Raw genomic sequence first — 25,106 nt, forward strand, 5'->3', positions numbered from 1 at the left:
AAGAATTTCTTTCCAGGCCTGAGTTCTGGTTAATAGAGGTTTTGCTTTAGTAGGTTGATAAACACACAGTACAAGCAAATGGGCAGTTTGAACTCGGAGTATGATTTGTTTTTGGAGAATTTCTATAGCTTGTGGTTCCAGTTGAACTTATTTGGTTTGTTACATACTTTGTCTAGTATTACGGGTTTTTTGGTTTTGGTTGATTTTTTTTTTTTTGCTATAATATCTTTAGTATGGTCATTAGACTCAGTACAGACAAGGTGCTTCAAACTAAAATGGTATCATTTAAGTTGTATCATGAGTCAGAGAAAAGATGTTTGTATGGAAACAGGAAGAGTCAGTCTATCTAGGTGTTAAATAAACTGGTGAAGGAAGTAAACCACTTAGTTAAATAAAAAGGATAATTACTAGATAGTGTTATTGTTAATGTTTAATTATATTCTTTAGTTCCAAGGGGAAAAATTTTAAGTCCTTTGTTTTGAATATCACTTTGGCATCACTTCATCTAATCTACAACCTCAGTTATCTGATCTGAAACCAAAAAATAACTGTCACAGAAAGTGGCCTCTGAGTAGGCAAAGTGATTGCATCAAAACCAATGCCCTAAATCTCTTCATTTTCTTCATAGGAGGTTGTAGGTGCCAATAAATGCTTGTTCCCTTTCCCCTTTCCCTTGGCCTTTTACTTAGAACCTCTTGACTCTTCACATGTAATTCACTGCCAATTAAAAGCGTTGAGAATTTAACAGCCTGATTCTAAGGGAGGTTCAGAAAAATTAGGCCTGTAAGAGTTCTTTGACCTCTAAATCCATGACCTATTTGAAAGAAAGCTAGCTGTCTGGCACGATTTAGCACACCAGCAAATAGCCTTATATGCCTTAGTAAGTCCTGATAGTATCACTCTAGGGTAGTGGTAATTGTAACTCAGAAATAATAGTTTACATTTATGTATCACTTTAGCTTTTATAAACTGCTTTATTCACAACTGAGTGAGGTAGATAGTTCAAGTGTTATTCTCCTGACCTTTGCAGAGGAAACTAATGCTTCATAGAGTAAAGTAACTTGCCAATGGTCACAGGGCTTTAAATGGGAGAGCCAGGTCTTGATTACAAATCCAGTACTCAAAATGACTCTGTAACCCGTGTTCTTGACAGTGACAGTCATCAATAAAAGGTGTAATTATGTATCCTTTACTCTGCTAATTTAAGAGGACTGAGAAGTGCCATACATTTTATAAAGATTAGCACTTAAAATAATATGTAGGTAAGTAGGTAAATCCTCAGTTATCTAGAAGGCTCTGGAGAATTAAAGTTTTCCTATACTACCCAGTACATTGCAGTTAGGATTCAGAGAGAAGAGCCGGGTATCATGACATCCAAATTTTATTTGTTCTGTCATGCTAATTCATCAAGTCAACCTGGCCAGCGACTTGTCATAAGCTCTCCACATTTAAAATATAATGATATATCAGTGAAGGTGATAATTTATTATATGCCTCTGTAAAGAGTTTTGAGATTAAGACTTGGAGTTACCAGTGAAAAGGTAACGTAACTCCCTTTTAACTGGGTGAGTGGGCCCATGACACGCTGTGCTTCATGGTTTTGGAAATCTATTTTTGAAAATAATTTACAAAGTGATTGGGTTTAAAAACAAATGGATGAAACCTGGGGTACAGCTCTCCCTTTGAGATTCCTGTCTTAGGTGTATTAGAGCAGAGGTAGGCAGATTACAAATACTTCGCAGGTATTGAACTTAATGGATAGATGCCTCCCGATTTAAAGGGATCCAGCTCCAAAAGAGTTAATGCAAACAACATAAGCTCCTTGCTCCTTTTTCATCCTTGTCAGAATACCTGGGATTCCTAATACACTTTGAGATACTCCAGTTATAAATTACATATAATCAAATGCCGAAAGATATTCCTGTATTATAAAAAAACTTTTAAAAATAAGAGAGTAAGGAAGCTTTCTGGAGCTAGGGCAGTCTAAGTACATTATGAATAAATCAAAGCTATAAATAAAAGTAAAAATCAGATAATATGTTTACATATAAATCATGTATAAAGTTCTTTTATACATGAAAACTAATAAATTCAACACTCTTTAGTAGTTCATTCTATAGGCTTTCAACAGTTCTGTCCAAAGCTGAGTTGGAGGAAATGAGGATGTTTAATCTACCAAAGAGTAGACTGAGAGATGGATATATTATCTGTCCCAAGTATTTGAAGAATTGTCATCTAGGAGAGTTCTTAAACTTCTGCTTGGCCCCTTCGAGGAGAACTGGAAGTGATGGGTGGAAGTTGCTGAAAGGCAGCTGGGCTTAATCTTAAGGAAAATTAAACAATCTTATGCTCACAGTGACCCCAGTGAGCTCTAGGTACTAGTGATTTTTGTTTTGCTTTGTTTTTGAACCTTTTGTTTTTACCTGAATAATATGTATAGGGAGATTTGAGTGAGGAACTTCTCCTGACATTTATGGTTTTAGACAGTTGCCTGGGGCATTTGCCCAGCTTCACACATCCACTGTTTGGCTGAGATGGACTTGAACTGGGTCTTTCTGACTCTAAGGTCAGCTTTCTAGACACTTGGACATGCTGCCTCACACTGTGGGTATTATTATCCTCATGTGATGAGGGAGAAAATTGAGACTAAATTATTGGAACAGTTTCAGAATTGCTTGAGTTGCCTCAGATAGTGAGTTCCTGGCCTTTGGAAGTTTTCAAGTAGAGACTCGGATGACCCCTTGTTAGGAATATAATAAGGGAGATTTCATGTTTTGAATAGGAGTTGGACCTTTGAGATTTTCCTTTTACTCTAAGATTATGAGTTTATGAAGTGAAAATTCAAGAGAAGAAAGAGAAGTACATTTTATTTTCCTAAAGCAGATAGGAATTTATCTCTGAAATGTCTTATTTGTTCAATTAGGGAGCATTCAAATGAGTTAGGGACTGTAGATACTATTCAGAAGAGGTGACTTCTGTCCTCCCGACAGTTACACTGACATAGACACAAGGAGCACTTGTTAAAGATCATAGCTCATATTTATATAGCTTTTAAAAGTTTGCAAAACTCTAGATCATACGTATATCTATATGTCATATAACTCTGTAAGATCATAGATCTCAATGGATGTTATCTTCATTTTATAGATAAGAAACTAAGGCCTAAAGAGGCAAATGTTAGAAGCAAGATTCAAACCCAGGTCTTTCTGACTTCCTGGCCATTGCTCTGGCCAATATGCCACTTTTTTTCTTAAGATAAAATTTCTTCTGAAATTTTGGGAGCATGCTGTCTGATTGATTCCTTGAATTACTGCAAACATCTTTGTCTAAATACAATCAAAAACTGATTAGTAGTGAAACGATCTAGTCCATGCAGCTAGTAACCCTACTATTTCTGAAACAAAAATCTTAGTTGCACCACTGAGTCATGCCTTAATTTTCTGCATTGCTGAATAAGAAATACTGTTTCCTTGGAATGTATGGTTCTTGCTAGACTTGTTTCTATTTTGAATTTGCAGTGATGGAAAAAGAAGTGAAAAATTATCTGCATAAGGAACTAGTGCTTGGATTAATTTATATTTTTACATATATATATTTAAATTACATATGTATATAAATCTTATAAGTATGTATACATATATGTGCATGTGTATACGTATGTATGTATGTATGAGGTTTAGTTATTTATGGCATTATTCAAATACTGATTCAGATAGATGAATAAAATTAGCATTTTTGTGCAAACTTAAGTTTATAGATGGCCTTTTTATCTCTTTGGCCTCCTCAAGTCCCGTATTTTAAATATAAATTATAGTGTGGGAATATTTTACATGTTTGATTCAGGATTCATTTATCTTTGTTTAGTTTGAAATCCTAATTCTAGGTTTTTTAAAATTGATGTTTTTTTTTTTAAATCTCATTGTAACTTTGTGTGCCTTTACTTGTTTGACTACATTATTTAAATATTACATAGCAGGATGTAGGAACTTGAAGGTGCGTATGTTTATGCTAAGGACTATCCTGTTAAAAATATGTATTATGACCCTTCTTACCCAGAATTAAGTAGAGAAAAAGCCAGTTAGTGTTTGTAAAAGAGCTAAATTTTTTAAAAAAAGAAATGTAGTTATATTAACTTTAAAATACCTATAGTAGCCATCTGGATTTTATTTGACAATAAAAGACCACACATATACTGCATTTGATGCGTGGGACAAAAATGTTCCTATGACTGGCAGGTAGATACCCCTATTTTACAGATGAGAAAAATAAAGTTCAGAAAAATTGCCCAAAATTATCTTGCTGGTAAGTGGGCTAGAGTCAGCTGTCACACATTTGGATTCCAAATCCAATGCAGTTTTCACTAAATCATATTACCTCATGAATATAGGTAAGAATAATTTAGAGTTAATATCAACTGTAAGTAATACAACCTCTAAATGTTTAGAAACAGTTGGCTTTCAAGCCCCCTGATAGTCAACAGCTTTGTGACCAGCTTCAGTTTCCTCATCTGTAAAGTAAGAATAAAAATACTTACAGTATCTGTCTCATAGTTTTTATGAGGATCAAATGAGATGTTTTGTAAATCAATTTTTATACTTTAAAGCTGTAGACCTTAAGACATAAACTCCTCATTTAGCTTTTAAAGCCCTACACTGTCTGGCTCCAAGTTATCTTTCAAACTCTGAGAATCTGCCAGACTGGCTCTCTCTGTGTTCCTCATTTGTACTGGGCGCTCTCCATCTTCCATTTTCCATGTCTTTGCACCGGGGGTGTCTCATTCCTGGGATGCTGTCCTTACCTACCTCCACCACGTAGAGACCCCTTCTTACTTTAAGATTCAGTTCAGGCACCATCTTTTTGCCTGCAGTCTTTCCTGATTCACCTCCTCCTTCAAACTGCTAGTGCCCTCTCTCATAGTACCTTATATTTAATTACTTTGTAATTACGGTTATCCCTTTCACATCTTGGGGGTTAGGAGTAAGGTGCCCCCACAATCTGAAAAATCTGTGAAAAATTTTTTGGCCCTCCTTTCATACCAGAGAAGAGGTCTGATTTTTTATTTTATGGGGTGTTTACAGTAAAATTTGGGTTAGGTGTTTGGTCATTGGCTCTGTGTTGTCTGCTGGCCTTTATGTGTCATCTACAGCTTCTGTAAAACTCCAAAATTCCCATTTTATGCCGACCCATAATACATCAAACCCATGAAAGGGAGAGTCTAGACATTGAAGGGATAACTATAATTACTTTGTAATGTGTGTGTGGGGGTGGGGTGGGGGGGGTGTAGGACAGCTAGGTGGCTTAGTGGGTAAAGTGCCAGGCCTGAGTTCAGACACTTATTAGCTGTATGACCCTGGGCAAATCACTTAACCCTGTTTACCCCAGTTTCCTTATCTGTAAAAAGAGCTAGAAAATGAAATGGCAAACCACTGCAATATCTTTGCCAAGAAAATCCCAAATGGAGTCACAAAGAGTTGGACATGACTGAAATGACTGAACAACAATAACAAATGTATGTCTGTATGTGTTGTATGTATGTTTGTATACTTGTTATATACTCTGTTAGAATATTAGTTCATTGAGCATAGGGATCAAAGTTTCACTCTTTGTATTTGTATCTTTAGTGCCTAGGATAGTGTCTGGCACACCGTAAGTGCTTCATAAATACATATTTATTGATTGATTTAAAGTGCTGTATAAGTATCATCTATTACTTAGAGAGGCATGTGGTATAAAGAAGGCACTGAACTTGGGGGTTGGGAGATCTGGGTTTCAATTCTATTTCCAAACACTTAATACCTCTGTGACTGCTCTATGATAATAGAACAGTCTTGCCTTTCTATAAGATGGGGGAAATGATGCTTCTGCAACCACTTCACATAATTTATGAATTCTAAAGCACCATGTATGTATGTGTTGTTATTATTAAGAGGCTTAAGTATTTTCCTTTGAGCTCGTTTACATTTAATTTGCATATCAAAGCCTTTATCATTGAGAGTGCCAATGTAAAGTCATGTCACTGTTTTTGGACTCTGAATTAATGAAGGTTTGATTTATTAGAAAGGGAGTTTTATTAATTTTTTAAAAATCATTTCTTTCATCTCAAGATGAATAAAATGCTACTTAATGCTTCCAGGTGGTTTTTCAGAGTGATTGTAACAGTTGTTGTGTCTAAATGTATATGTGGTTCTTTAGGAATTATAGACCTATTCTGGTTTTGTAATATTTCTGACCAAAAGAAAAAGCTTTTTTATGTAAAGTACTTTGCAAACTTGTTGATCAGAAAATAGGATGCTGTATAAAAATTTGTAGTTGCAAACTAAGCAGCCTTAGTCTCATCGTCTGGTATCAGGTGATTTTTATAAAAATTCTTATTGAAAGATTGTAAGAATCATATAGATTAGTACTGTACAAAAATAATTGTGTTATTCACAAGTGTTTTATGGAAAGAATTTTCATTAAACTTAAGTTTTCACTTAGACTGTTACATTAATGATGGTAAAAAAAAATGTAATGGTATACGGACATTTGGTTCTTTTATGCTTTTTTGGTTCTTATATTGCTTAAGCTGGTTGTGTTTCACATTTACTTTAGTTATGCTTTTTGATAAGAACCACATTGCTTTCTTGGCACCATATAGTATTAAACAAGTTCCTTCTGATTCAGAACCTAATCGTAAGAGATAGTAACTGCCTTTTTTAATGAGGGGTCTGTTGATGATAATTCTGTTCTTTACAGGCATTGGAATGGACACTTGTGTTATTCCTTTGAGACATGGTGGTCTTTCCTTGGTTCAGACCACAGATTACATTTATCCTATTGTGGATGATCCTTACATGATGGTGAGTCTGGTCCATAATATTCTGTATTTCAACCAGATTTATTTTAAAAGAAAAACATCTAAATTATGCTGTACCCAATACACCCACATACACTTTATACTATGGTAATTTATTGTGTGAACTGTTCACATCTGATAACATAAACAGTAATTTATACAAAGATAAGCAAACTTGTTAGGTAAAAATTGGAACTCTCATAGTCTTTAGTGTATATCTTTGTGTGCAAGCGCACGCACACACACAAACACACATATTCATTTTTAACTATTTCAGTGAATGATAAATATTTGTGTGGTTTTCTTTCCATCTCTCTGTTACCCTGACAATACCCTAAGGAACCTTAGCACACTTGTACTTTAGGTTTAAACCCCCAATTTTTATTGCAATCTTTTGTTTAGACATCATTCTCATTTCCTAATATATCCGAAATTGTAATCAGAGGAAGAGAGAGGAGGAAAAATACCAGTTGAGCAAAGTAACCAATGCATCAACTGAGTCAGTCTGTCAACAAATGTTTACTAAGATATTGAGCATTTATTAAGTTATCACAAAGTGCTAAGCACTGAGGATACAAAGTAAAAACATGGGCCCTTCCCCCAGGAGGTAGGTGTGTGTGTGTGTGTGTGTGTGTGTGTGTGTGTGTGTGTACACATACATATATACATACACACACATAATAGATAGAAACTTCAGAGGGGATGGTTCTAGCAGTTAGGAGATTAAAAATGGCCTACTTTAGAAGGTAGAATTTGAACTAAGTCTTGAAGGAAGCCAGGAAACAAAGGTGAAGATGGAGAGCATTCCAGACATGGGGGACAGCCAGAGAAAAATATGTGGAATCAGGAGGCTCATTATCATGTTTGAGGAACAGCAAGAAGGGCAGGGAAACTGTATTACAGAATGTAAGTGTAAAAAGACAGGAGGAGTAGAAAGGTGCCAAGTTATGAAAAACTTTAAATGACAAACAGCATTTTACATTTGATTCTGGGAGTGTTAGGAAGTCACTGGAGTTTATTGATTGAGAGGGTGGGGGGAGGGTGGGGAAGTAACATGGTCAGATCTGAACTTTAAGAAAATCACTTTGGCTGATTACTAGAAGATGGGTTGGAGAGGCAAGACACTTGAGGCAGGGAAACCAAGAAGAAGGTTATTTCAGTGGTCTAGGCATATTTGGGAGGTGAGAGTGTCAGCTGTGTGAATGGAAAGAAGCGGGGATTGGGGAGGAGGGGAGAGAGACAAAGGATAAGAAAGAGAGTGAGAGAGACAGAGATCTATAGATAGATAAAAGTATCTATCTGCAGATCTCTATCTACATTTCATGTGGATGAGGAGATCAGAAGCCAGATTGGAGAGTGTTTAAAAGCAAGTGAGAGGAAAGGAAGTTATATGTAGTGTTTTACTCCCATAGACCCTACCTCTACTCCCCACCAGCTCTGCAAAGAAGAGAAGGAACTTAGACATTTGCTTTTTTTCTTTTGAGGATGATCTTTCCATTTACATTGTAGTTATTATATACATTGTTTCCTGGTTCTGCTTGCTTCATTTTACATCAGTTCCCATAGGTCTCCTCATACTTCTCTGAAATTTCCATATTCATCATTTCTTACTGCTCAGTAGTAATCCATTTCATTCTTGAGCCACAGTTTGTTTAGCCTTTTTTTAGTGGATTCCATTTGTTTGGTAGCACAAGAAATCAGGCTAGAAGTTTTCTTCTAAGATATTACTGTCACCTTTAGTAAAACCAATCTTGAATGTTTTCTAACACAAGTAGAGATCCTGCATATATCATCAAAAATAGACTCCTTAGACATCAATTCAGATTTGTTTTTTGGTCATTTCTCTATCCTCCAGCTAGTCACTCAAAATTTAAAAAGCACATATAGTTGTGTATTTTTGAACCTTTAGGGAGAAGCATTACTCTTGCTGGTTGAGAGGATTACTGCTGACCACAGGCCAACTTTCAGTGACTCAGCTAATAAAGAATTGTTTGGAGCAGAGTCAAAGGTGGGGGCAGGGGGGAGGGAGAGACAGACAGAGAGGAAGGCAAGGTGCTATATGTTGTGAAGCCCTCCCTCCCTCCCTCTGTTTCACCTCCTCCACAGGCTCATTTCTTAAGGGCATCAGGACCATGTAGGGACATCAGGAAGTAGGGCCAGGAGGGATCTCTGACCCTCTGCAGCAGTGTTCTCAGCGATCTGCTTCTACTGGAGGAGAAGCAAATGTCAGGAAAAAATGTCCAGTCTACTACTTTCTTTGGCAAAATAGTTTTTGAATGGAGTTTGAGGAAAAGAATTGTCTGTCTTCTGCTTCTATGACTACAGCTCCTCCATTTCCACAAACTCATTTCAGAAAGCTTTTATTAGGTACCTGCTGTGCCAGGCACTCTGATAGGGATAAAAAGTTCTTCAGGGACCTTTAAATTTATTAGGAAGGTAAATACCTAGTATGCAGAGATGCAGCCCTTCAAATGTGGGGCTTGAGTACTAGAAAAATGTGCACAGATCTGGGATTTGAACCCCTCCTTTCTCCACAGTTCCAGCCATTGTCAAGAGAACTATAGGAAGCACATAGTCATGTCCTCAGCTGGTGTCAAAATAAAGGAGTAGCTGTTAGCCCCTAGACTGCAGGCAAATTTGTAGCCTTGTGCACTGATTTTGCACTATTAGTTTGGAATATTTTGTTATAGTTGATGCCTTAACAGAAATATATAAGAAAAATTTAAACTAGTGATGTACTAAGCAAACACAGGGCAGCTAGATGGTACGGTAGATAGAGGATAGAGTACCAGGCCTGGAGTCAGGAAGATCTGAATTCAAATCTAGTCTCAGACACTTACTAGCTGTGTGACGTTGGGAAAGTCACTTAACACTGTTTGCCTTAGTTCCTCCTCTGTAAAATGGGGACACACTGGAGAAAGAAACGGCAAACCACTCCAGTATCTGCCAAGAAAACCCCATGGACAAAAGTCCATGGGGTCACATAGAGTCAGACACAACTGAACAACAACAACAAGCAAACATTTTAATGTTTTACTATTCTACTGTCAAAAGAAAAACTTCTTTATTAGCTTGCTACATTGAAGCCTAGTGAATAGCATGTTAAAAATTCAAAGTAAAAAAAAAATCCATAATTTTTTTCTAAAGGTACTTCTATAAGTGTTATATTTTCCTGTATTTTGTCTCAATAGGTCTGCCTCATTCTGTACCCCTGGCCTCCACTGAGAGGCAGGATATAAACATTTACTGTCACTTCTCTGACATCATGATTGGCATCCCAGTGATCAGAATTTTGAAGTCTTTCCATTATTGTAGTTGTATAAATTGTTCTATGACTTTCAAAGAATTGTTTCCTGATAACTTGTAAATTAATTGATCACTCTTCTTACTTTATTATCAGAAAAGAATCTTTTGTTTCAATGCCATTTTAAAAAGTTCCCCTGCTTCTTAAGTTTTCTAGATAGCTCCTTATCCATTGATCTCAAAAGCAACCTTGAAAAAAAAGTCCCTAAATGAATTAAAAGGAGAAAAGAAAAGAACTAGAATCTGAGGGGCTGCCCATCATCATTTGGGGAATAGCTGAACGAATTATGGTATGTGAACATAATGGGCTATTAGTGCGCTGTAAGAAATATTAAAATAAATTATTTCAGAGAATCCTGAATAGTGTAAAGTGATTCAGAATGAAGGGAGAAGAACCAGGAGGAGAAATTATACCAAGGGCAGCAACACTGAAAAGAAAAAAATAACTCTGAAAGACATAGGAGCTCAAATCAAAGTGCTTACCAGCCATGTCTCCAGAGACTTTATGATAGACTACGTTTACCACCTCCTGACAAGAAGGTTATGGATTCACAGGGCAGAAAGAAATATGTTTTTGGACCTATGTGTATTCATTTGACTGGTCTTATTTAGAAGGTTAGAAGGGTGTTTTGTTTTTTCTCCTGGTTTTTAATTGAAAAGGGGAGATAGCAATAATTAAGCAAAAAAGGAATTTTGAAACATTTTTTTAAATGAAAAAAGAAAAGAAGGAAGCACAGATAAGCAGAAGGGTTTTGAAAGGAACATATAGAATTTATTACACTTTTTTAAAGTAAGTGATATGAAATGGAAATTTGGTGTTTTACACTGTTTACTCTGTTCTCCTATATATGAAAATGCTAATTTTTTGGTTATTTAAGTTTTTAAAAAGTAATTTTTTTTAAAGTTCCCAAATTTACCAGCCCAAAACATGAGCTGTTTTGACAGCTCATTTCTCTACCTAGGTGGTATGACATATAATGAAAATAAATGTCAGCATTATTCATTACCCTACCAGTTTAAACAGTGGTTTTGGTAAGGTAAGGGGTTGTTTTTAAGTTTGTTTGGGGCACTTATAGTCAAAACTTTATATCCCATCATCCTCCTCATGTTATCCTTTTTCTATTACCCTTGTCTCCTTCCCCTCTAGTCTCTTCCCCACCCCCCAAAAATTATATTTTCATCCTGTTTTCCATCTTGATGGTAGCGTCATTCCTGTGCTTAACCCAGAAGAAGAGGAGGAAGAAGTGGAAAGGCTAGAGTGGGATAGAAATAGTAATGGAGAATTGAGAAAAGTATGAATGGCAGAGCAGCTCTATGATGATGGAGAGAAAAAAAAGTGATATTTTAGAGTAATGAGAAGCCCAGAAGTCCCCTGTTCCCACCCCAACGCCCAAGGAAGCCCCACCTTTGAATGATACTGCTGTAAAGTGTTCTTTGGTTTGTAGATTTGTGCTGTGCTGAAAACGTTGTTTTAGATAATCTGCTTACTTTTTCCTCTTTTTTCCCCCTAGGGCCGGATAGCCTGTGCCAATGTTCTAAGTGACCTTTATGCCATGGGTGTCACAGAATGTGACAACATGTTGATGCTCCTTGGAATTAGTAATAAAATGACAGACAGGGTAAGTTTTCTGTTAACTGCTCAACTAGCTCATGTCACTCTGGGCCAGTTACTGAACCTCTGTGAATCTGAGTTTGTTCATCTTAAGAGTGAAGGGATTGAACTAAATGAGGGCTGTGATCCCTTCCCCCTCTAACTTTCTCAAATTTTGTTACCATTCCGCTTCTCTGCTTTCTTTTTGTACATTGCATCTGTCACCTTTAAGAATGTAAGGTCTTTGAGGACAGGTCTATCTGGCTTGCTTGTATCACTTAGCCCAGTGCCTGGCACATAGTTAGTGGTTAATAAATGCTTTTCCATTTAATTTCTTGAGCTTATTAGTAAATTAAAATAAGAGAGGCCTGCTCATCTGTCCCAGTCTTTTTCTGTCCAACAAAGATGGGGATCAGGCTACCACAAAGGGTTGGAGCTATGCTGGTGGTGATTTCTTCCTGCCCCTGTCGGGTGGGAGGGGCTTTATGAACTAGGGGCCCATGGAAAAGGAATATTATTCCTTTTCTATTGATTGGCTAACACATTTTTTCCTCCTGTGTGCCAGGTAAGATTGAGAAATACTTCTGAGTTAGTGGACCTTTGGCTTGAGCCCGCAGCCCTGCCACTTATTAACCATGTCACCTTGGGCACATCTCTTAATCTTCAGATGCCTTGGTTTTTTTCATTTGTGAACAGTCAGGCTGAACTAGATGATCTCAAAGGTTCCTCCTAGCTCAGCATTCCGTTATGTGTATTGTGAGCCAGGGATTTGAGTTGAAATAGTCTAGGAAAACCCAAACCTTTTAGAAACATGAGAAAGATGAATTGCCACAGATCCTAGGAATAACTTGGTCCTGATATTGTAAAGGCTCAGGCTTTAAATCTATATATTGCCTAAAAAAGTTGATAAATTGTGGAGAGAAATAGTATATTATATCTTGTCTAAACTCCAAATTCCTTAACCCAGCTTTCAAGGATTTTCATAGTATGGATTCAACTTGCTACTTACTTTAAACTTTCTTATTTATCTATTCTTTCCTCATGATAAATGATCTCTGCCTGTACAAATCATGCTGAATTCAGATGCTGTCTCCTCCATGAAGCTTTTCCTTACTGCTCAACTAGAAGTGACCTCTCTTCCTATGAAATCCCATAGCACTTTGTGCTTTTATTACAGCACCTATCACATTTTTTACTATAGTTTTTTATACATGTCTTTTTTTTCTCTTAATAGACAAGGCAGGGGACACATCTTATTCATCCCTGTATACCCCACTTAATACCTTGAGTAGTTGCTGCATTAGTATTTTTTGCATGGATTATTATGTGTTAGTTACTTTGCCAAAGCACTTTTATAAAATCATAGAATGTTGGAGCTGGAAGGGACCTTAGAGCTCATCTAGTCCAACCTGATCATTTTACAGATGAGGAAACTGAGGCCCAGGGGAAGTGCAGTGACTAGCCTAAGGCTACAAAGCTAACAGTCACATCTCTTACCTAATTTTACCCTTACATCAGCCCTGTGAGGTAAGTAGGGCAACTCTGTTTTACCTCTGTTTTGCAGATGAGGAAATTCAGTACAGAGGGACAAAGTGACTTGCCCAAGATGACACGGTTAATTAATGGCTTTTAGATTCCCTTTAGTTCAGTGCTAGTCTCCACTAGATCTAGCGTAGATTCTTAGGGCTAGTCCAACCCTCTCCTCTTACAGGTGAAGACATTAAAGCCTGAAGGTGCTGGTTCATGCCCAGGGATCACTAACCTAGCTAACTTTAGAACTGAAATTAGAACAAAGGCCTCTTACCTTCTAGTCCTGGGCTCTTATGTCATCCTGGGTTTTGTAAGTCAGCATATAAGAAAGGTCTTGGATTGCTCTTTGTATTAAAGGCAGTGGTTTCCATGTTATCAGGTGCCAGAGTTTCTAAGGAACAGTCTTAAAGTCTACATCTATTGGGTTACTCTGCTTTAGCAGAATTCAGGTATACTTGGGAATTGGCACTTTTTTTTTCCCTCTCATAAGAAAGAAAATAAATGAGATATAAGGAACCAAAACCAGAATAAAGATGGTCTGCATAGAGCCACTTAGTCTTATGTGGGTGGGTGGTTTTTTTTTTTGGCTTTTAATTTTTTTTTGACACCTACTTCATAACAGCAGCCAAAGTTAGTGACAGATTAACTTTTATTTGTGGGTGGGCCCTGGTTGCAGGATGAAATAATTAGAATCTTTGAGTTAGAAGGTCCTTTGGGGTTTATCCTATACCTGAATAGCAGTCCTGTCTTCAGCATCCCCTTCGAATGTTCTTCAGCTTTGACTGTTCTGCCAGCTCTCTGAGGCTGTTACAAATGAGCTGCTGTTCTGCATTAGTAGAAGGCATTTCTACAGCAGGATTTCCCAGCACCAATGAAATCATGGGTCCCCTCCCCCAAATAAGAAAACAATAGAAACAACAAAAACTGCTATCCAGTCAGCTCAGTTATTCCCTTTTAAAAATATTTTTCAGCTGTTGTGAGGGATGTTGTGAAGATGAATAAAAAAATTTTTTTAAAAACCCTGTTACAGCTTTATCTATTTAACTATGCTACAAATTGTTACTCAGAACATCTTCCTACGTTTAACAGAATGGTTACAAAATAATAATTCTTGGCTTGTGTTAACTGTTCTGCCTATTATATGAACTTGAAGGAAGTGCTTTTTATGCCTGAAAGTCTGAACCAGTAGGTTGTCTTCTCCAGGAAATGAAGTTGTCGCTAGATTTCTCTTTGTTCCTCTGTGTTTACTCACTTTTGATTTGTTCCCTTTTAATTTGTAGGAAAGGGACAAAGTGATGCCCCTAATTATACAGGGTTTTAAAGATGCTGCAGAAGAAGCGGGAACATCTGTAACTGGTGGCCAAACAGTGTTGAATCCCTGGATCGTATTGGGTGGAGTGGCTACAACAGTTTGTCAACCTAACGAGTTTATCATGTGAGTTAACTTTTTTGACAGTCCTGAGCTTCTTAAAAACATTTTAAAATATTTATTTATTTTGAGTTTTCAGCATTTACCTTTGCAGGATTTTGAGTTTTAAATTTTCTCCCTCTCCTCTTCCCTCCTCCCTAAGACAGTGTGCAATCTGATATAGGCCATACATGTACAATTATATTAAATATAGTTCCACATTAGTCATGTTGTAAAGAAGAATTAGAACCAAAGGATAAAATCACGAGAAAGGAAAAAAAAAAAGGAAAAATAGTATACTTTGATCTGCATTCAGACCTCATAGTTCTTTCTCTGAATGTGCATAGCATTTTCCATCACGAGTCTTTTGGGATTGTCTTAGATTATTGCATTGCTGAGAAGAGCTAAGTCTATCAAAGTTGGGCATTGCAATGTTGCTGTTACTGTGTACAGTGTTTTCCTGGTTCTGCTCACTTCACTCAGCATCAATTCATGCAACTCTTTCCAGGTTTTTCTGAAGTCCGTCTGCTCATCTTTTCTAATGGAACAATAATATTCCATTACGTTTATATACCACAACTTGTTCAGCCATTCCCCAATTGGTGAGCATCTCCTCAATTTCCGGTTCTTGGCCATCCCAAAAAGAGCTGCTATAAATGTTTTTGTACATGTGGGTCCTTTTCCCATTTTTATGATCTCTTTGGGATACAGACCAAAAGTGGTATTGCTGGATCCAAGGGTATGCACAGTTTCAAAGCCCTTTGGGCACAGTTCCAAATTGTTCTCCAGAATGGTTGGATCAATTCACAACTCCACCAACAATACATTAATGTTCCAATTTTCCCACATCTTCTCCGACATTTATAATTTTTCTGTTTCGTCATATTAGCCAATTTGATAGGTGTGATGTGGTACTTCAGAGTTGTTTTAATTTACATTTCTCTAAGTCCTGAGCTTTAATCAAGAATTGTCTTCTAATGTCAAATCTCACTTGGCATATTTATTATTCTTTGTTGGTCCAAGCTGCTTTGCCCCTTTTCTTAGGACCATTGCGAGATACCTTTCCTCATATAGGATTTATCTTTATTTTTATGTCAATAATTGTATTTATGCTTTTCATGTTCCGTATTTCTGTTTGAAATGAGTGTCTCAGAAGACTTTCCTTTTTAACTTTAAAAAATATATACCTGAATAGGCAAGTTTTATAGAACACAATGTTAATTAGATTTTAGGATATGTTGTCAAGTAAGAATGGCCAGAAGGTATTTTGCTATAGCAGTTAATTCTCACGGCCAACTCTCCTGGTGGCTATCAACAAAAATAGAGAGCAAATCAAGTCAAATCAATAAGCATTTATTAATCGGCTACTAATGCAGTGGCAGACACTCTACTAAGTAATGGGGTCATAAAAACAGGCCAAAAATCAGTCCTTGCTGTCAAGTAACTTATAGTTAGGGAAGACAACATGGAAACAACTATATACAAACAATAAGTGAATAAACTGGAATGAAGGCACTAGCAGTAAGTGTGGGGGCAGGTGGTGTCAAGAAAGACTTCTCATAAAAGATGGAATTTTAGCTGGGCCCTGGGAGAATCCAAAAGAGATGAAGAACCAGAGAATCCCAGGCACGGGATACAGTAAAAATTCATGGAGTGAGGAGGTGGAATGTCTTGTGTAAGGAGCAACAAGGAGGCCAATGTCACTGAGTCACAGAGAATATGGCAGGAGGAAAGTATAAGATTAGAAAAGGTAGAATGTGGCTAGGTTTTGAAGAGCTTTAAAAGCCAAACAGAAGATTTTATATTTGATCCTGAAGGTAATAGGGAGCCACTGGAGTTTATTGAATAGAGGTAGGAGGGTGACATGGTGGCATAGTCAGATCTGTGCTTTAGGAATATCACTTTGAGTGGAGGATGTACTGGAGTGGGGAGAAACCTGATTACTGCAAGAGGACTGTACCAGGGTATTGTACTTCTATTTATTTTGTTACATTTCCCAATAATATTTTAATCTGACTCAACCAGTGTAGGACATGAATCTGACACCTCTGGTATACAGTATTTTTTGAAGCATTAAAATTCATAATGAACTGAGGTTTGCCTATGAATGCTAGGGATAATGTGTTCTTTTTCATCCTATGTTATTCCTATCCATAATTTCCCATAAATCTTTCATAGAGGATTTATCCATTCATTAGAAGTCTTCCTTTTGTTTTTTGAGTATCTTGGGGGAATTTAATAGACTATTCAGACTGATTCTCTATTCCATAATTCTTAATGCGCGACTGACCTACCTTCTCTCCCAGTCACCATGTTCTTGATCCAGTCTTTGATGCTACTTCTCAAATGCAGTTTGTCACTATTAACATGATGCTTACACACACCATGCATACTTTCATTGACCTTTGAATTAGCTATAATGTTAGTTCTTAGTTTATATGTTCTATAATTCACAGGCATATGGTATTGTAAAAGTCTCCACTGGATTTTTTATGGCTACACAGATCTATCAGGATTGAGGGAATACATCAAATTGATTTGAGAAAAAATTTTAAAGAAAACTGCCTAGTCCCCTGTCCCTAACCCTAAATCTGAATTAATTTGAATAAGATCTAGTGAATAGGCAGTCGTTTGTCACATTTGTTAATGAAAAAAATAGCCTTTTGTGTTGTGCCACTAGGGGCTCAGAACTAAGTGATTTATTTTCTTTTCATAAACCTAGCCAGGTGGGAAGTACCAGTTTTCTCAGTGGATGATTGGCCTTTGTTTAGATGCTTGTCATTTTCTGAACATTGACTCCTAATTTAAAAAAAAAAATGCCTTGCATTGCCTTCTACCTTAAGTTGCAAATATACATGATTTTTAAAAAAATTAGGGGAAAAATACATATATATTTGTAAAAAAAATGTGTTTGTAGTAATATTTCCTATCATGAGTGTGTGTCCCTATGTACACTTTATTGGAATTAAACTTTTTTAGTGATTTAACATTTTTTTTCTTTAGGCCTGATAATGCAGTGCCAGGAGATGTGCTTGTGTTGACAAAGCCCCTGGGAACACAAGTAGCCGTGGCTGTGCATCAGTGGCTGGATATTGTAAGTGAACTAGATTTGTGTATACAAATATTCTTGTGATTTTGTAAAAAAATTAAAATGTAAGCATGATATACAGTATCAGGGTAAGTTTGGGGAAGATGCTTATAAAGTAATTTGAATGAATATATCAGTGAGGCACTCTTACTGTAATTGTGTATATAAATATTACTTTATTTCCCTTATGTTACATTGTGCTTATACACAGATGCATCTGTAGTTATTTAAATGGATACTGATTCCTTTCTATAAAATGACTGAGTTTGGAGACTAGGGAAAAAAACACTCTGTAGGGCAAGTACTTCCCATAGTATTCATTTCAGCTTTCAGCAAGTCTTCTAAATCTCATCTGTTTGTTTAACTCACAGAAATGATAATGTAGGTTAAGCCCTGTTAAAACAAACTCTTAGAAATTGTCCACATTCTTTCATTCCATTAGAGTCTTGTTGTGTGTCAGCTATTGTTTTAAATAAATATACCATAGACAAAGGTTCGCAAAAGAAATTTTTTTTCAAGGTAGAGAGAGTGAGAGAGTGTGTGTTTGTGTGTGTGTGTTTTGGTCATCTTAGGGGTATCTTGTATCTACCTACCTTGTATATCACTCAAAAAGCAGTGAGATTTTAAAAGTGGGCTTTGTGTATCAGGTTGAGGTAGGACCAATGGCAATCAAGATCATTTAAGTTCTTTTCTCCCCCTCCCCCTCTAGTAAACTAAGAGCATTTGATGTGTAAGCCACTAGTAGGGAATAAATCTAGAACACTAAGATATTTCTCTGGAGTCACTTCTCCACTGAGCCACAGCCATACTTTATTTCAGATTGGTTCTTTCATTGGTGTAACAACTCACAAATTAGTAAGATCATTGCAGATTGTCACACATCTTGGAAGTTTTAATTTTCCTTACCTGTCACCTGAAGCCATATCAGTCCTAAAAAACAGTTGAAAGAGAGAAATAAATAACTTTGTATTATTCATCAACAAGGTATATCATGGCCTGAGAGACAGAGCAAGGAATTCTCTTGTGGCTGCAACTTTCATTTGTCATTTTTCCTGTCCTCATTCAAGATGATAAATAAGAGCTTAGCTGTTGTGTATCATTATCTCTATATTAGACTGGGAGACCAGAACAGTAGTATTTTTTGTTGAGTTACTTTTACACAAAACATCTTCCAGGTCTGGAGTATTTTAGCAAGCAAGTTGTAGAAATGATGTAAAAACCTCAGAATATGTGGGATCTTCTCCCTCTAGGTCTTACCTTTCCTGTCCCCTAGTCTTTTCCAGTTTAGCTGTAGTAGAAAAAAGAGAACTTCTAGTCCTTACTCAGATCCCACAAAATTCAGTTACATTGATATATGTGTCCCACTTAAAGGGTCAGGGGAATGTATTTTCAGGAGAAAGTCAGTATGAGTTTTTCTTTACTAAGTTACTGTGAGAGTAGAGTGAAGAAGAAAGAAGAAAGATTTTTCTCTTGTCACTACTCCTTTGGACACAGAGCTTGTCCGTGAGGAGGGTGTGTGTGTGTGTTTGCTCTGATAGAAACTTTGCTTTCTTTTAACCAGTGGTCTCAGCCTATCAAAATGATTTTCATTGGTGATTTCATTGAAACTTGTATAAACAAGGGTAGACCAGTAAGCTACCCCAAAACGTACAGTAAAGGAATTTTAAACGACCATTATATAATCATAACATACAAGATGAGAACCAACCACTTAATGAGAATAATGAAGACAAAAGTCAGCTGAAGTTTCGGCGTGATTAAGAATGTGATTTGCACCCCCACGAGAGGGGAGCTACAATCCTGTATTTAACACCCAGCTTTTCTTGCCTACACACTGCAGCCAGTATGTTCCTCTGCCAGGACACGCGAACAGTCAGTTGCTGGTCTTACATATCCTGTGAGCTGCAATATCTGATTACAAAAGGGTGAGTTGAGGGAGGGCAGGCTTTCATGATGCAGTGTCTGATGGACACCTCAAAATACTGGTCATAGAAAAAAATCATTAGAAAGCCAAAAAACATATACTTTATATATCGAGCTACAGAAGTAAAAACCTCTGGAATAAAGACTGTCTGAAAGTTTCTATGCAAAAAATACCCCCAAAAGAAAAACAACTCTCTTTGTCACTAGTTGAAAGAAAATAAAATAAATGGCATTTGTATCTTTTTTTTTAAACTTCCAATTAGCCAGAAAAATGGAATAAAATTAAACTTGTGGTCACCCAGGAAGATGTGGAGTTGGCATATCAAGAAGCAATGATGAACATGGCAAGGCTCAACCGAACAGGTAGGAGGAAAGGGAGTCTCTTGTGTCTTGAATTCAATAAAGTCATGACTAGAATCTTAAAACCCACAAAATGTGTATGTCACCACAATGTAGTTGTTAGCTTTCTCCATCTTTGTACCTGAAGATCTCTAAATAGTGAAGGACAGGAAATCAACATGCAAGGGTTTAGGAAAGCTCAGTGCATAGAGAATTGATGATATTGAAAACCTTAGTCATCTACAAGAGTTTTAACATAGATAAGTTACATATAAATTGGAATGGGAGTGTTTGTTTTTAAATTTTGAGATGCTGGCACTTCGTTGTTATTTGCCTGGGCTCTAAGCTGGCTGATTTTATATCTATCATAGGCCAGCTAGTCATCTTTTGGTTCAAAGTTTTGCTAAATAAATCATTAAATTCTGTTTAACTAACATTTACATCTCTTGTGTATAGAATGGTGTGCTAGGACCTGAGGAAGATACTAAGACTCCCTATTTTCTTCTCTACAGTAGCTATTCCAGAGCTTTTCTAAACTTCTCAAATATCCAACTCGATCATCACCCCTTATAGTTACAGCAGCTAATTCACTTCCTGCTACACTGAGATTGCGGCCATCCAAAAGAAGCTCCTTCACCTTCGTTCCTCCCTCTGTTATCCCCACTCTTTCTTCCTTTGCTCTCATCCCAGAAGAAGCACCCCTCTTGCCATAACTGTGCACTTGCTCCCATTTCCTCCTGTCACCTCCAGCACCTCACTCCAGCAGCTTTCTTTCTTATTTTGTCCATGTTCAGTCTTTGTTTTGCCCTGGCTCCTTCCCACCTGCCCATAGATATTCTCAGGTCTCCCTAATCCTGTCCCTTGGTCCTTTTACTCCATTAAGTTTCCACCCCACCTCTCTCTCCCCTTTCACTATTAACCACTTGTGTATACTTCTACTCTCCTCTTGACCTCTTGCAATCTAGCTTTTGTCACTACCCAGTTTGCTTTTTCAGTGCTCCTCAGTGACCTCATCAGTGGTTCTAGTAGCTTCCCCCTCCGCCCCCGAGTCCTTATTGTTCTTAAGCACTTTGTAGAATTTGGCATAGTTGGTCCCTACTCCCTTGACCTCAGAGGCACTCAGAGAATCTCAAAAAGTATATGTTAACTCCTTTAAATGATGAAATGTAAGCTCCTTGAAAGCAGGGGGTATTTGATTTTGGTCTTTCTATCCCTAGTGCTTCATACATAGTAGGCATTTACTGTTTTCAATTGAAATATGCATAGATCTAGTCATGTCACTTTATTCAAAAAGTCTTCAGTGGCTTCTCTATTAGCTATCCAATGTTTTTGCCTGTCGTGAACTTCCCTTGCTTACCACATTCTCTCAGTCTAAAATATCTTCCCTTCCTCTCTTTTCTGGTGAATCCCTTTGTTGTTGTTGTTGATTCGTTTGTGTCTGACTCTTCATGGACCTTAGCACTCCAGTGCTCCATGGGGTTTTCTAGACAAAGATATTGGAGTGGTTTGCCATTTCCTTCTCCAGTGGATTTCAGCAAATGGAGCTTAACTGATTTGCCCATGGTCACACAGCTAGTAAATATCTGGGGCCAGATTTGAATTCAGGTCTTCCTGACTCCATGCCCATTGATATATCCACTGATTCACCTAGCTGCCTCCTGGTGAATCTCTACCTGTCCTCTAAAGCCCTTCTAAAATTCTTTCCCATCAGCAATAACCTTTCCCCCCAACTCCATGTAGCACTTTGTTCTGACTCTTCCCCAATATATTTATTATGTAGTGTTATGTATTCTAGTAGTTTGTGTTTGTTCTATTAAACTATTCTTTTGATAGGGCAGAATCATCTCTTGCCTAGATTTTTGTTTTCCCTCCAAACCTATCACAGTAACATTGCATACAGGTGCTTGCTTTAGAAATGTTTATTCAGTTGAATGAGACATGATCCCTCTGTCTAAAGCTGATGTCTTCCTGTGTGCAAGGTATTGGGGTAGGTGCTGGATAAAAAACAAAGATGAAACATCCCCTAGTCCCAATTAGCTTATGTTCTCTACGAGGAGAAAACACCTATATGCATAAGTGTATATAGAGTAAATGCATAGTAAACATTGGGTTATATTTAGCTGCTGAGATCATGAGAGGCTACATACTTTAGCTGGGTCTTGATGTAGGTAAAGGATTCCATGAAGCAAAGTTGAATAAGGAGAGCCCAAGCACTATGTGAGGTGCTAAGGAAACAAATGCCAAGAAGGAAACTCTCCTTACAGTGGGTACGTTCTATGTCTCTGGAGATGTAGGTTGGAGCTTGGTTGTGAAGAGCATTAAGAGTCAATCAAAGGAGTTTATATTTGATTCCAGAGGCAATAAGGAGCCAGTGCAGGTTAGTAACATAGACCTACATTTAAGAAAAATCGCTTTTCCAGTTTTGTTGAGGGCTGAATTGGTGCAGGGTGATGCTTGAGGTAGGGAAGCCCATTAGGACAAATAATGAAACATGCTACCCAGCCCCTGATAGAGAGGTGAAAGGCATCTATATTAGGAAGCCATTACAGCAATCCCAGCGAGAGGTAAGGAGGACCTGAACTATGAGTAATGTGAGAAGAGTATGAAAGAAAATGGGGTTGTGAAGCTAAAAAAAAGGAAGATTTGGTAACTGACTGGATATATGAGATGATGCCAAGTTTGCAAAGCTAGTAGATTTGGAGATTGATGGTGCCCTCAAATGAAATAGGGAAGTTTGAAAGAGGAGGAGTAGGTAATGAGTTCTGTTTTGGACATGTTCACTTCTTGTGGGATCAATAGGATTTATTTCTGCTCTGAAAATAAGGTGTCACTAGCAAGTGAACATATACTTCCTTATAGAGCAGTTTAGTAAAATCTTGGTGTCAATGACAGCTAGATATAAAGGACTTGTGTTGTAGAAAGAGCCCTTGCCTTTGGTGTCCATAAAGTGGGGGAGCTGGACTAGAGGAGGCCTTGCTATCACCACATCCCATGATGCTGTGCTTCAAGTCTGGACTCAGGGATTTATTAATTCTGTGATTGTCTCTTAGTTTTCTCATCCATATGATGTTTGCCCTGCCTAATCTTCCAGGGTTGAGGCCCCATGGAAAAAGAACCCAAACCTTGGAGTCAGACAACTTGGGTTTATGTTCTGCCTCTAGCTAACTTGGCACTTTGAACCAATCTCTTATCTCCCTGGACCTCAGTTCCTCTTCTATGAAATGACAGGTTTTAACTAGAGTATTCTAACATTTCTTCTATCTCTAATACTTTGTGATTTAAGTGTTTTACAACCTTGAGATGCTATGCAGATCATTGCTTTTGTTATGTGTACTTTCAAAATGTTAAAAATGGTGCTAAGCAAGACAAAAAGTGGCAGGTTGTTTGTGAGACTAATAAAGAGACCTTGATTTGCCTTTAACTTTGTTGGAAAGTGTGATGGTAGAGCAAGATAGTGACAGTTTCCTTACCTGCAAAGTGTGGGGACCAATTCAGTTGAATCAATAAATCAGTCAATAAACATTTCTTAATCACCTACCGTGTGCCAGGCACTGTGCTAAGCATTAGAGATACAAATAAAGTCATAAGACAGTCTCTGACCTTAAAGAGGTTACAGTGTGATGGAGGAAGACACATAGGGAGGGGATCAGCCACGGGGAATGATATTGTCCAACAGCTGAGGCAGAATATGATTGGAGGAGGTATGAGTTACAGACATCTTGCAAAATGATGAGATTCTGGACGGGAGGAAATCCAGGAGAGCAGCCAGGTGGGAAATAGATTAATTCCCTGAGTGTCTTTCCTTCAATGGTGGAGGATCTGGTTGGAGCTCTCCAGTATTCACTCTCCATCCTCACCAGGGACAGAGAATACAGGGATCTGAGCTCTAGAGTTGATTTCATCTTGCAGAATAAGAAGTTTCTGAGGATCATGAAATCCAGGAGAGCAATCAGGTGGGAACTGATGAGTTGACACCTAAGTTTACATTCAAATCTAAATTTCTATAATTCAGATGTCCTTGAAGTTTTAGGAAATAGGCAAATGAAATAAAAGAAAAAAATTTACGCAGCCCCTAATATTTGCACAATAATTTTCAGTTAATTAAAATGTTAACCCTACTCTTATTTGTTTTGATTCTTTTATTTGGGGTATGTAAATGGGTAATTCCATGCTTGTCATTCCTTACATCATTCCATTTTTCTCCTATTACCTTTACTGGAATATGAGGTGGGTTTCTTTTTGCTATTTTAGTGACCTTGTTATAATTAAAGCCATTTTACTGTTTTGTGTATATAGTTATTATGACCTCCACCAAGGTAAAAGCTATTAAAAGACCCCACTATGAATGAAACAGAAAAATCACAGAGTAATAAGACTGCCTCCTAGAGAGGGGTAGCAATGCATGACAAAGATAATAACTTGATTTCTCAGTCAGGAATTCGTTATCCTCAAATGGCCACTTCCCCTCTAATGTAACTTTCTACCTACTCTGTATCTTGGATATGCCTTTTATTTACATGTTGTTTCCTTTATTAAAATTTAAGTTTCTTAGGCACAGGAGCTGTGTTTGGTTTTGCCTTTCATCTATATTCCCAGTACTTAAAGTCTGGCACGTAATAAATGCTTGGTAATGTTTGTTGATTGATTGGTTACCCTTCATTTATGCTTAAGGAGTACCATATTTCAATTCTAGAATCAAGAATGAAGCACTACTCATTATTTTTTGAAGTCTTACAATTTTCTAAAATAGCAAAGCAATACTTCCCAATAAAATTTTTGTCCTGTTTTTGTTTTTAATATTTAGCAGGTTCCTCTGAAGGTGTCCCCTTCATCATTTCTTATAGCACAATGGTATTCTATCATGTTTGTAAACCATAATTTGTTCACCGTTATTCTCCAATTTATGGGCACTCCTTCAGATTTCCATTCTTTGATGTGTGAAAAAGAGTTGTAAATAGTTTTATACAGCGTTAGTTCGTTTGTTTTGCTTGAACTAATCCCTCCCTTAATCTCTTCTCCCTGTAATTCCCCTCCTCCTTTCTCTCCTTTTCCTTCAATTTCTCTATTGAGTGAAATGTATTTCCTTACC

The 25,106-nt window shown here is 37.3% G+C and overlaps 1 protein-coding gene across 4 annotated transcripts in view; it reads left to right on the forward strand.

Moving 5' to 3' along the window:
• Positions 1 to 25,106, forward strand: part of SEPHS1 (selenophosphate synthetase 1) — a 41,077-nt gene that overhangs the window by 4,272 nt on the left and 11,699 nt on the right. For all 4 annotated transcript variants that reach the window (XM_036761162.1, XM_036761163.1, XM_036761164.1 and 1 more), the window contains exons 3-7: positions 6,736 to 6,839; positions 11,650 to 11,757; positions 14,540 to 14,694; positions 17,671 to 17,761; positions 19,942 to 20,041. In XM_036761162.1, coding sequence (XP_036617057.1) covers positions 6,736 to 6,839; positions 11,650 to 11,757; positions 14,540 to 14,694; positions 17,671 to 17,761; positions 19,942 to 20,041 — 558 coding nt within the window. The remainder of the gene's footprint in view (positions 1 to 6,735; positions 6,840 to 11,649; positions 11,758 to 14,539; positions 14,695 to 17,670; positions 17,762 to 19,941; positions 20,042 to 25,106) is intronic.

This window comes from Trichosurus vulpecula, chromosome 5 (genome assembly GCF_011100635.1).
Source record: "Trichosurus vulpecula isolate mTriVul1 chromosome 5, mTriVul1.pri, whole genome shotgun sequence".
NCBI lineage: Eukaryota > Metazoa > Chordata > Mammalia > Diprotodontia > Phalangeridae > Trichosurus > Trichosurus vulpecula.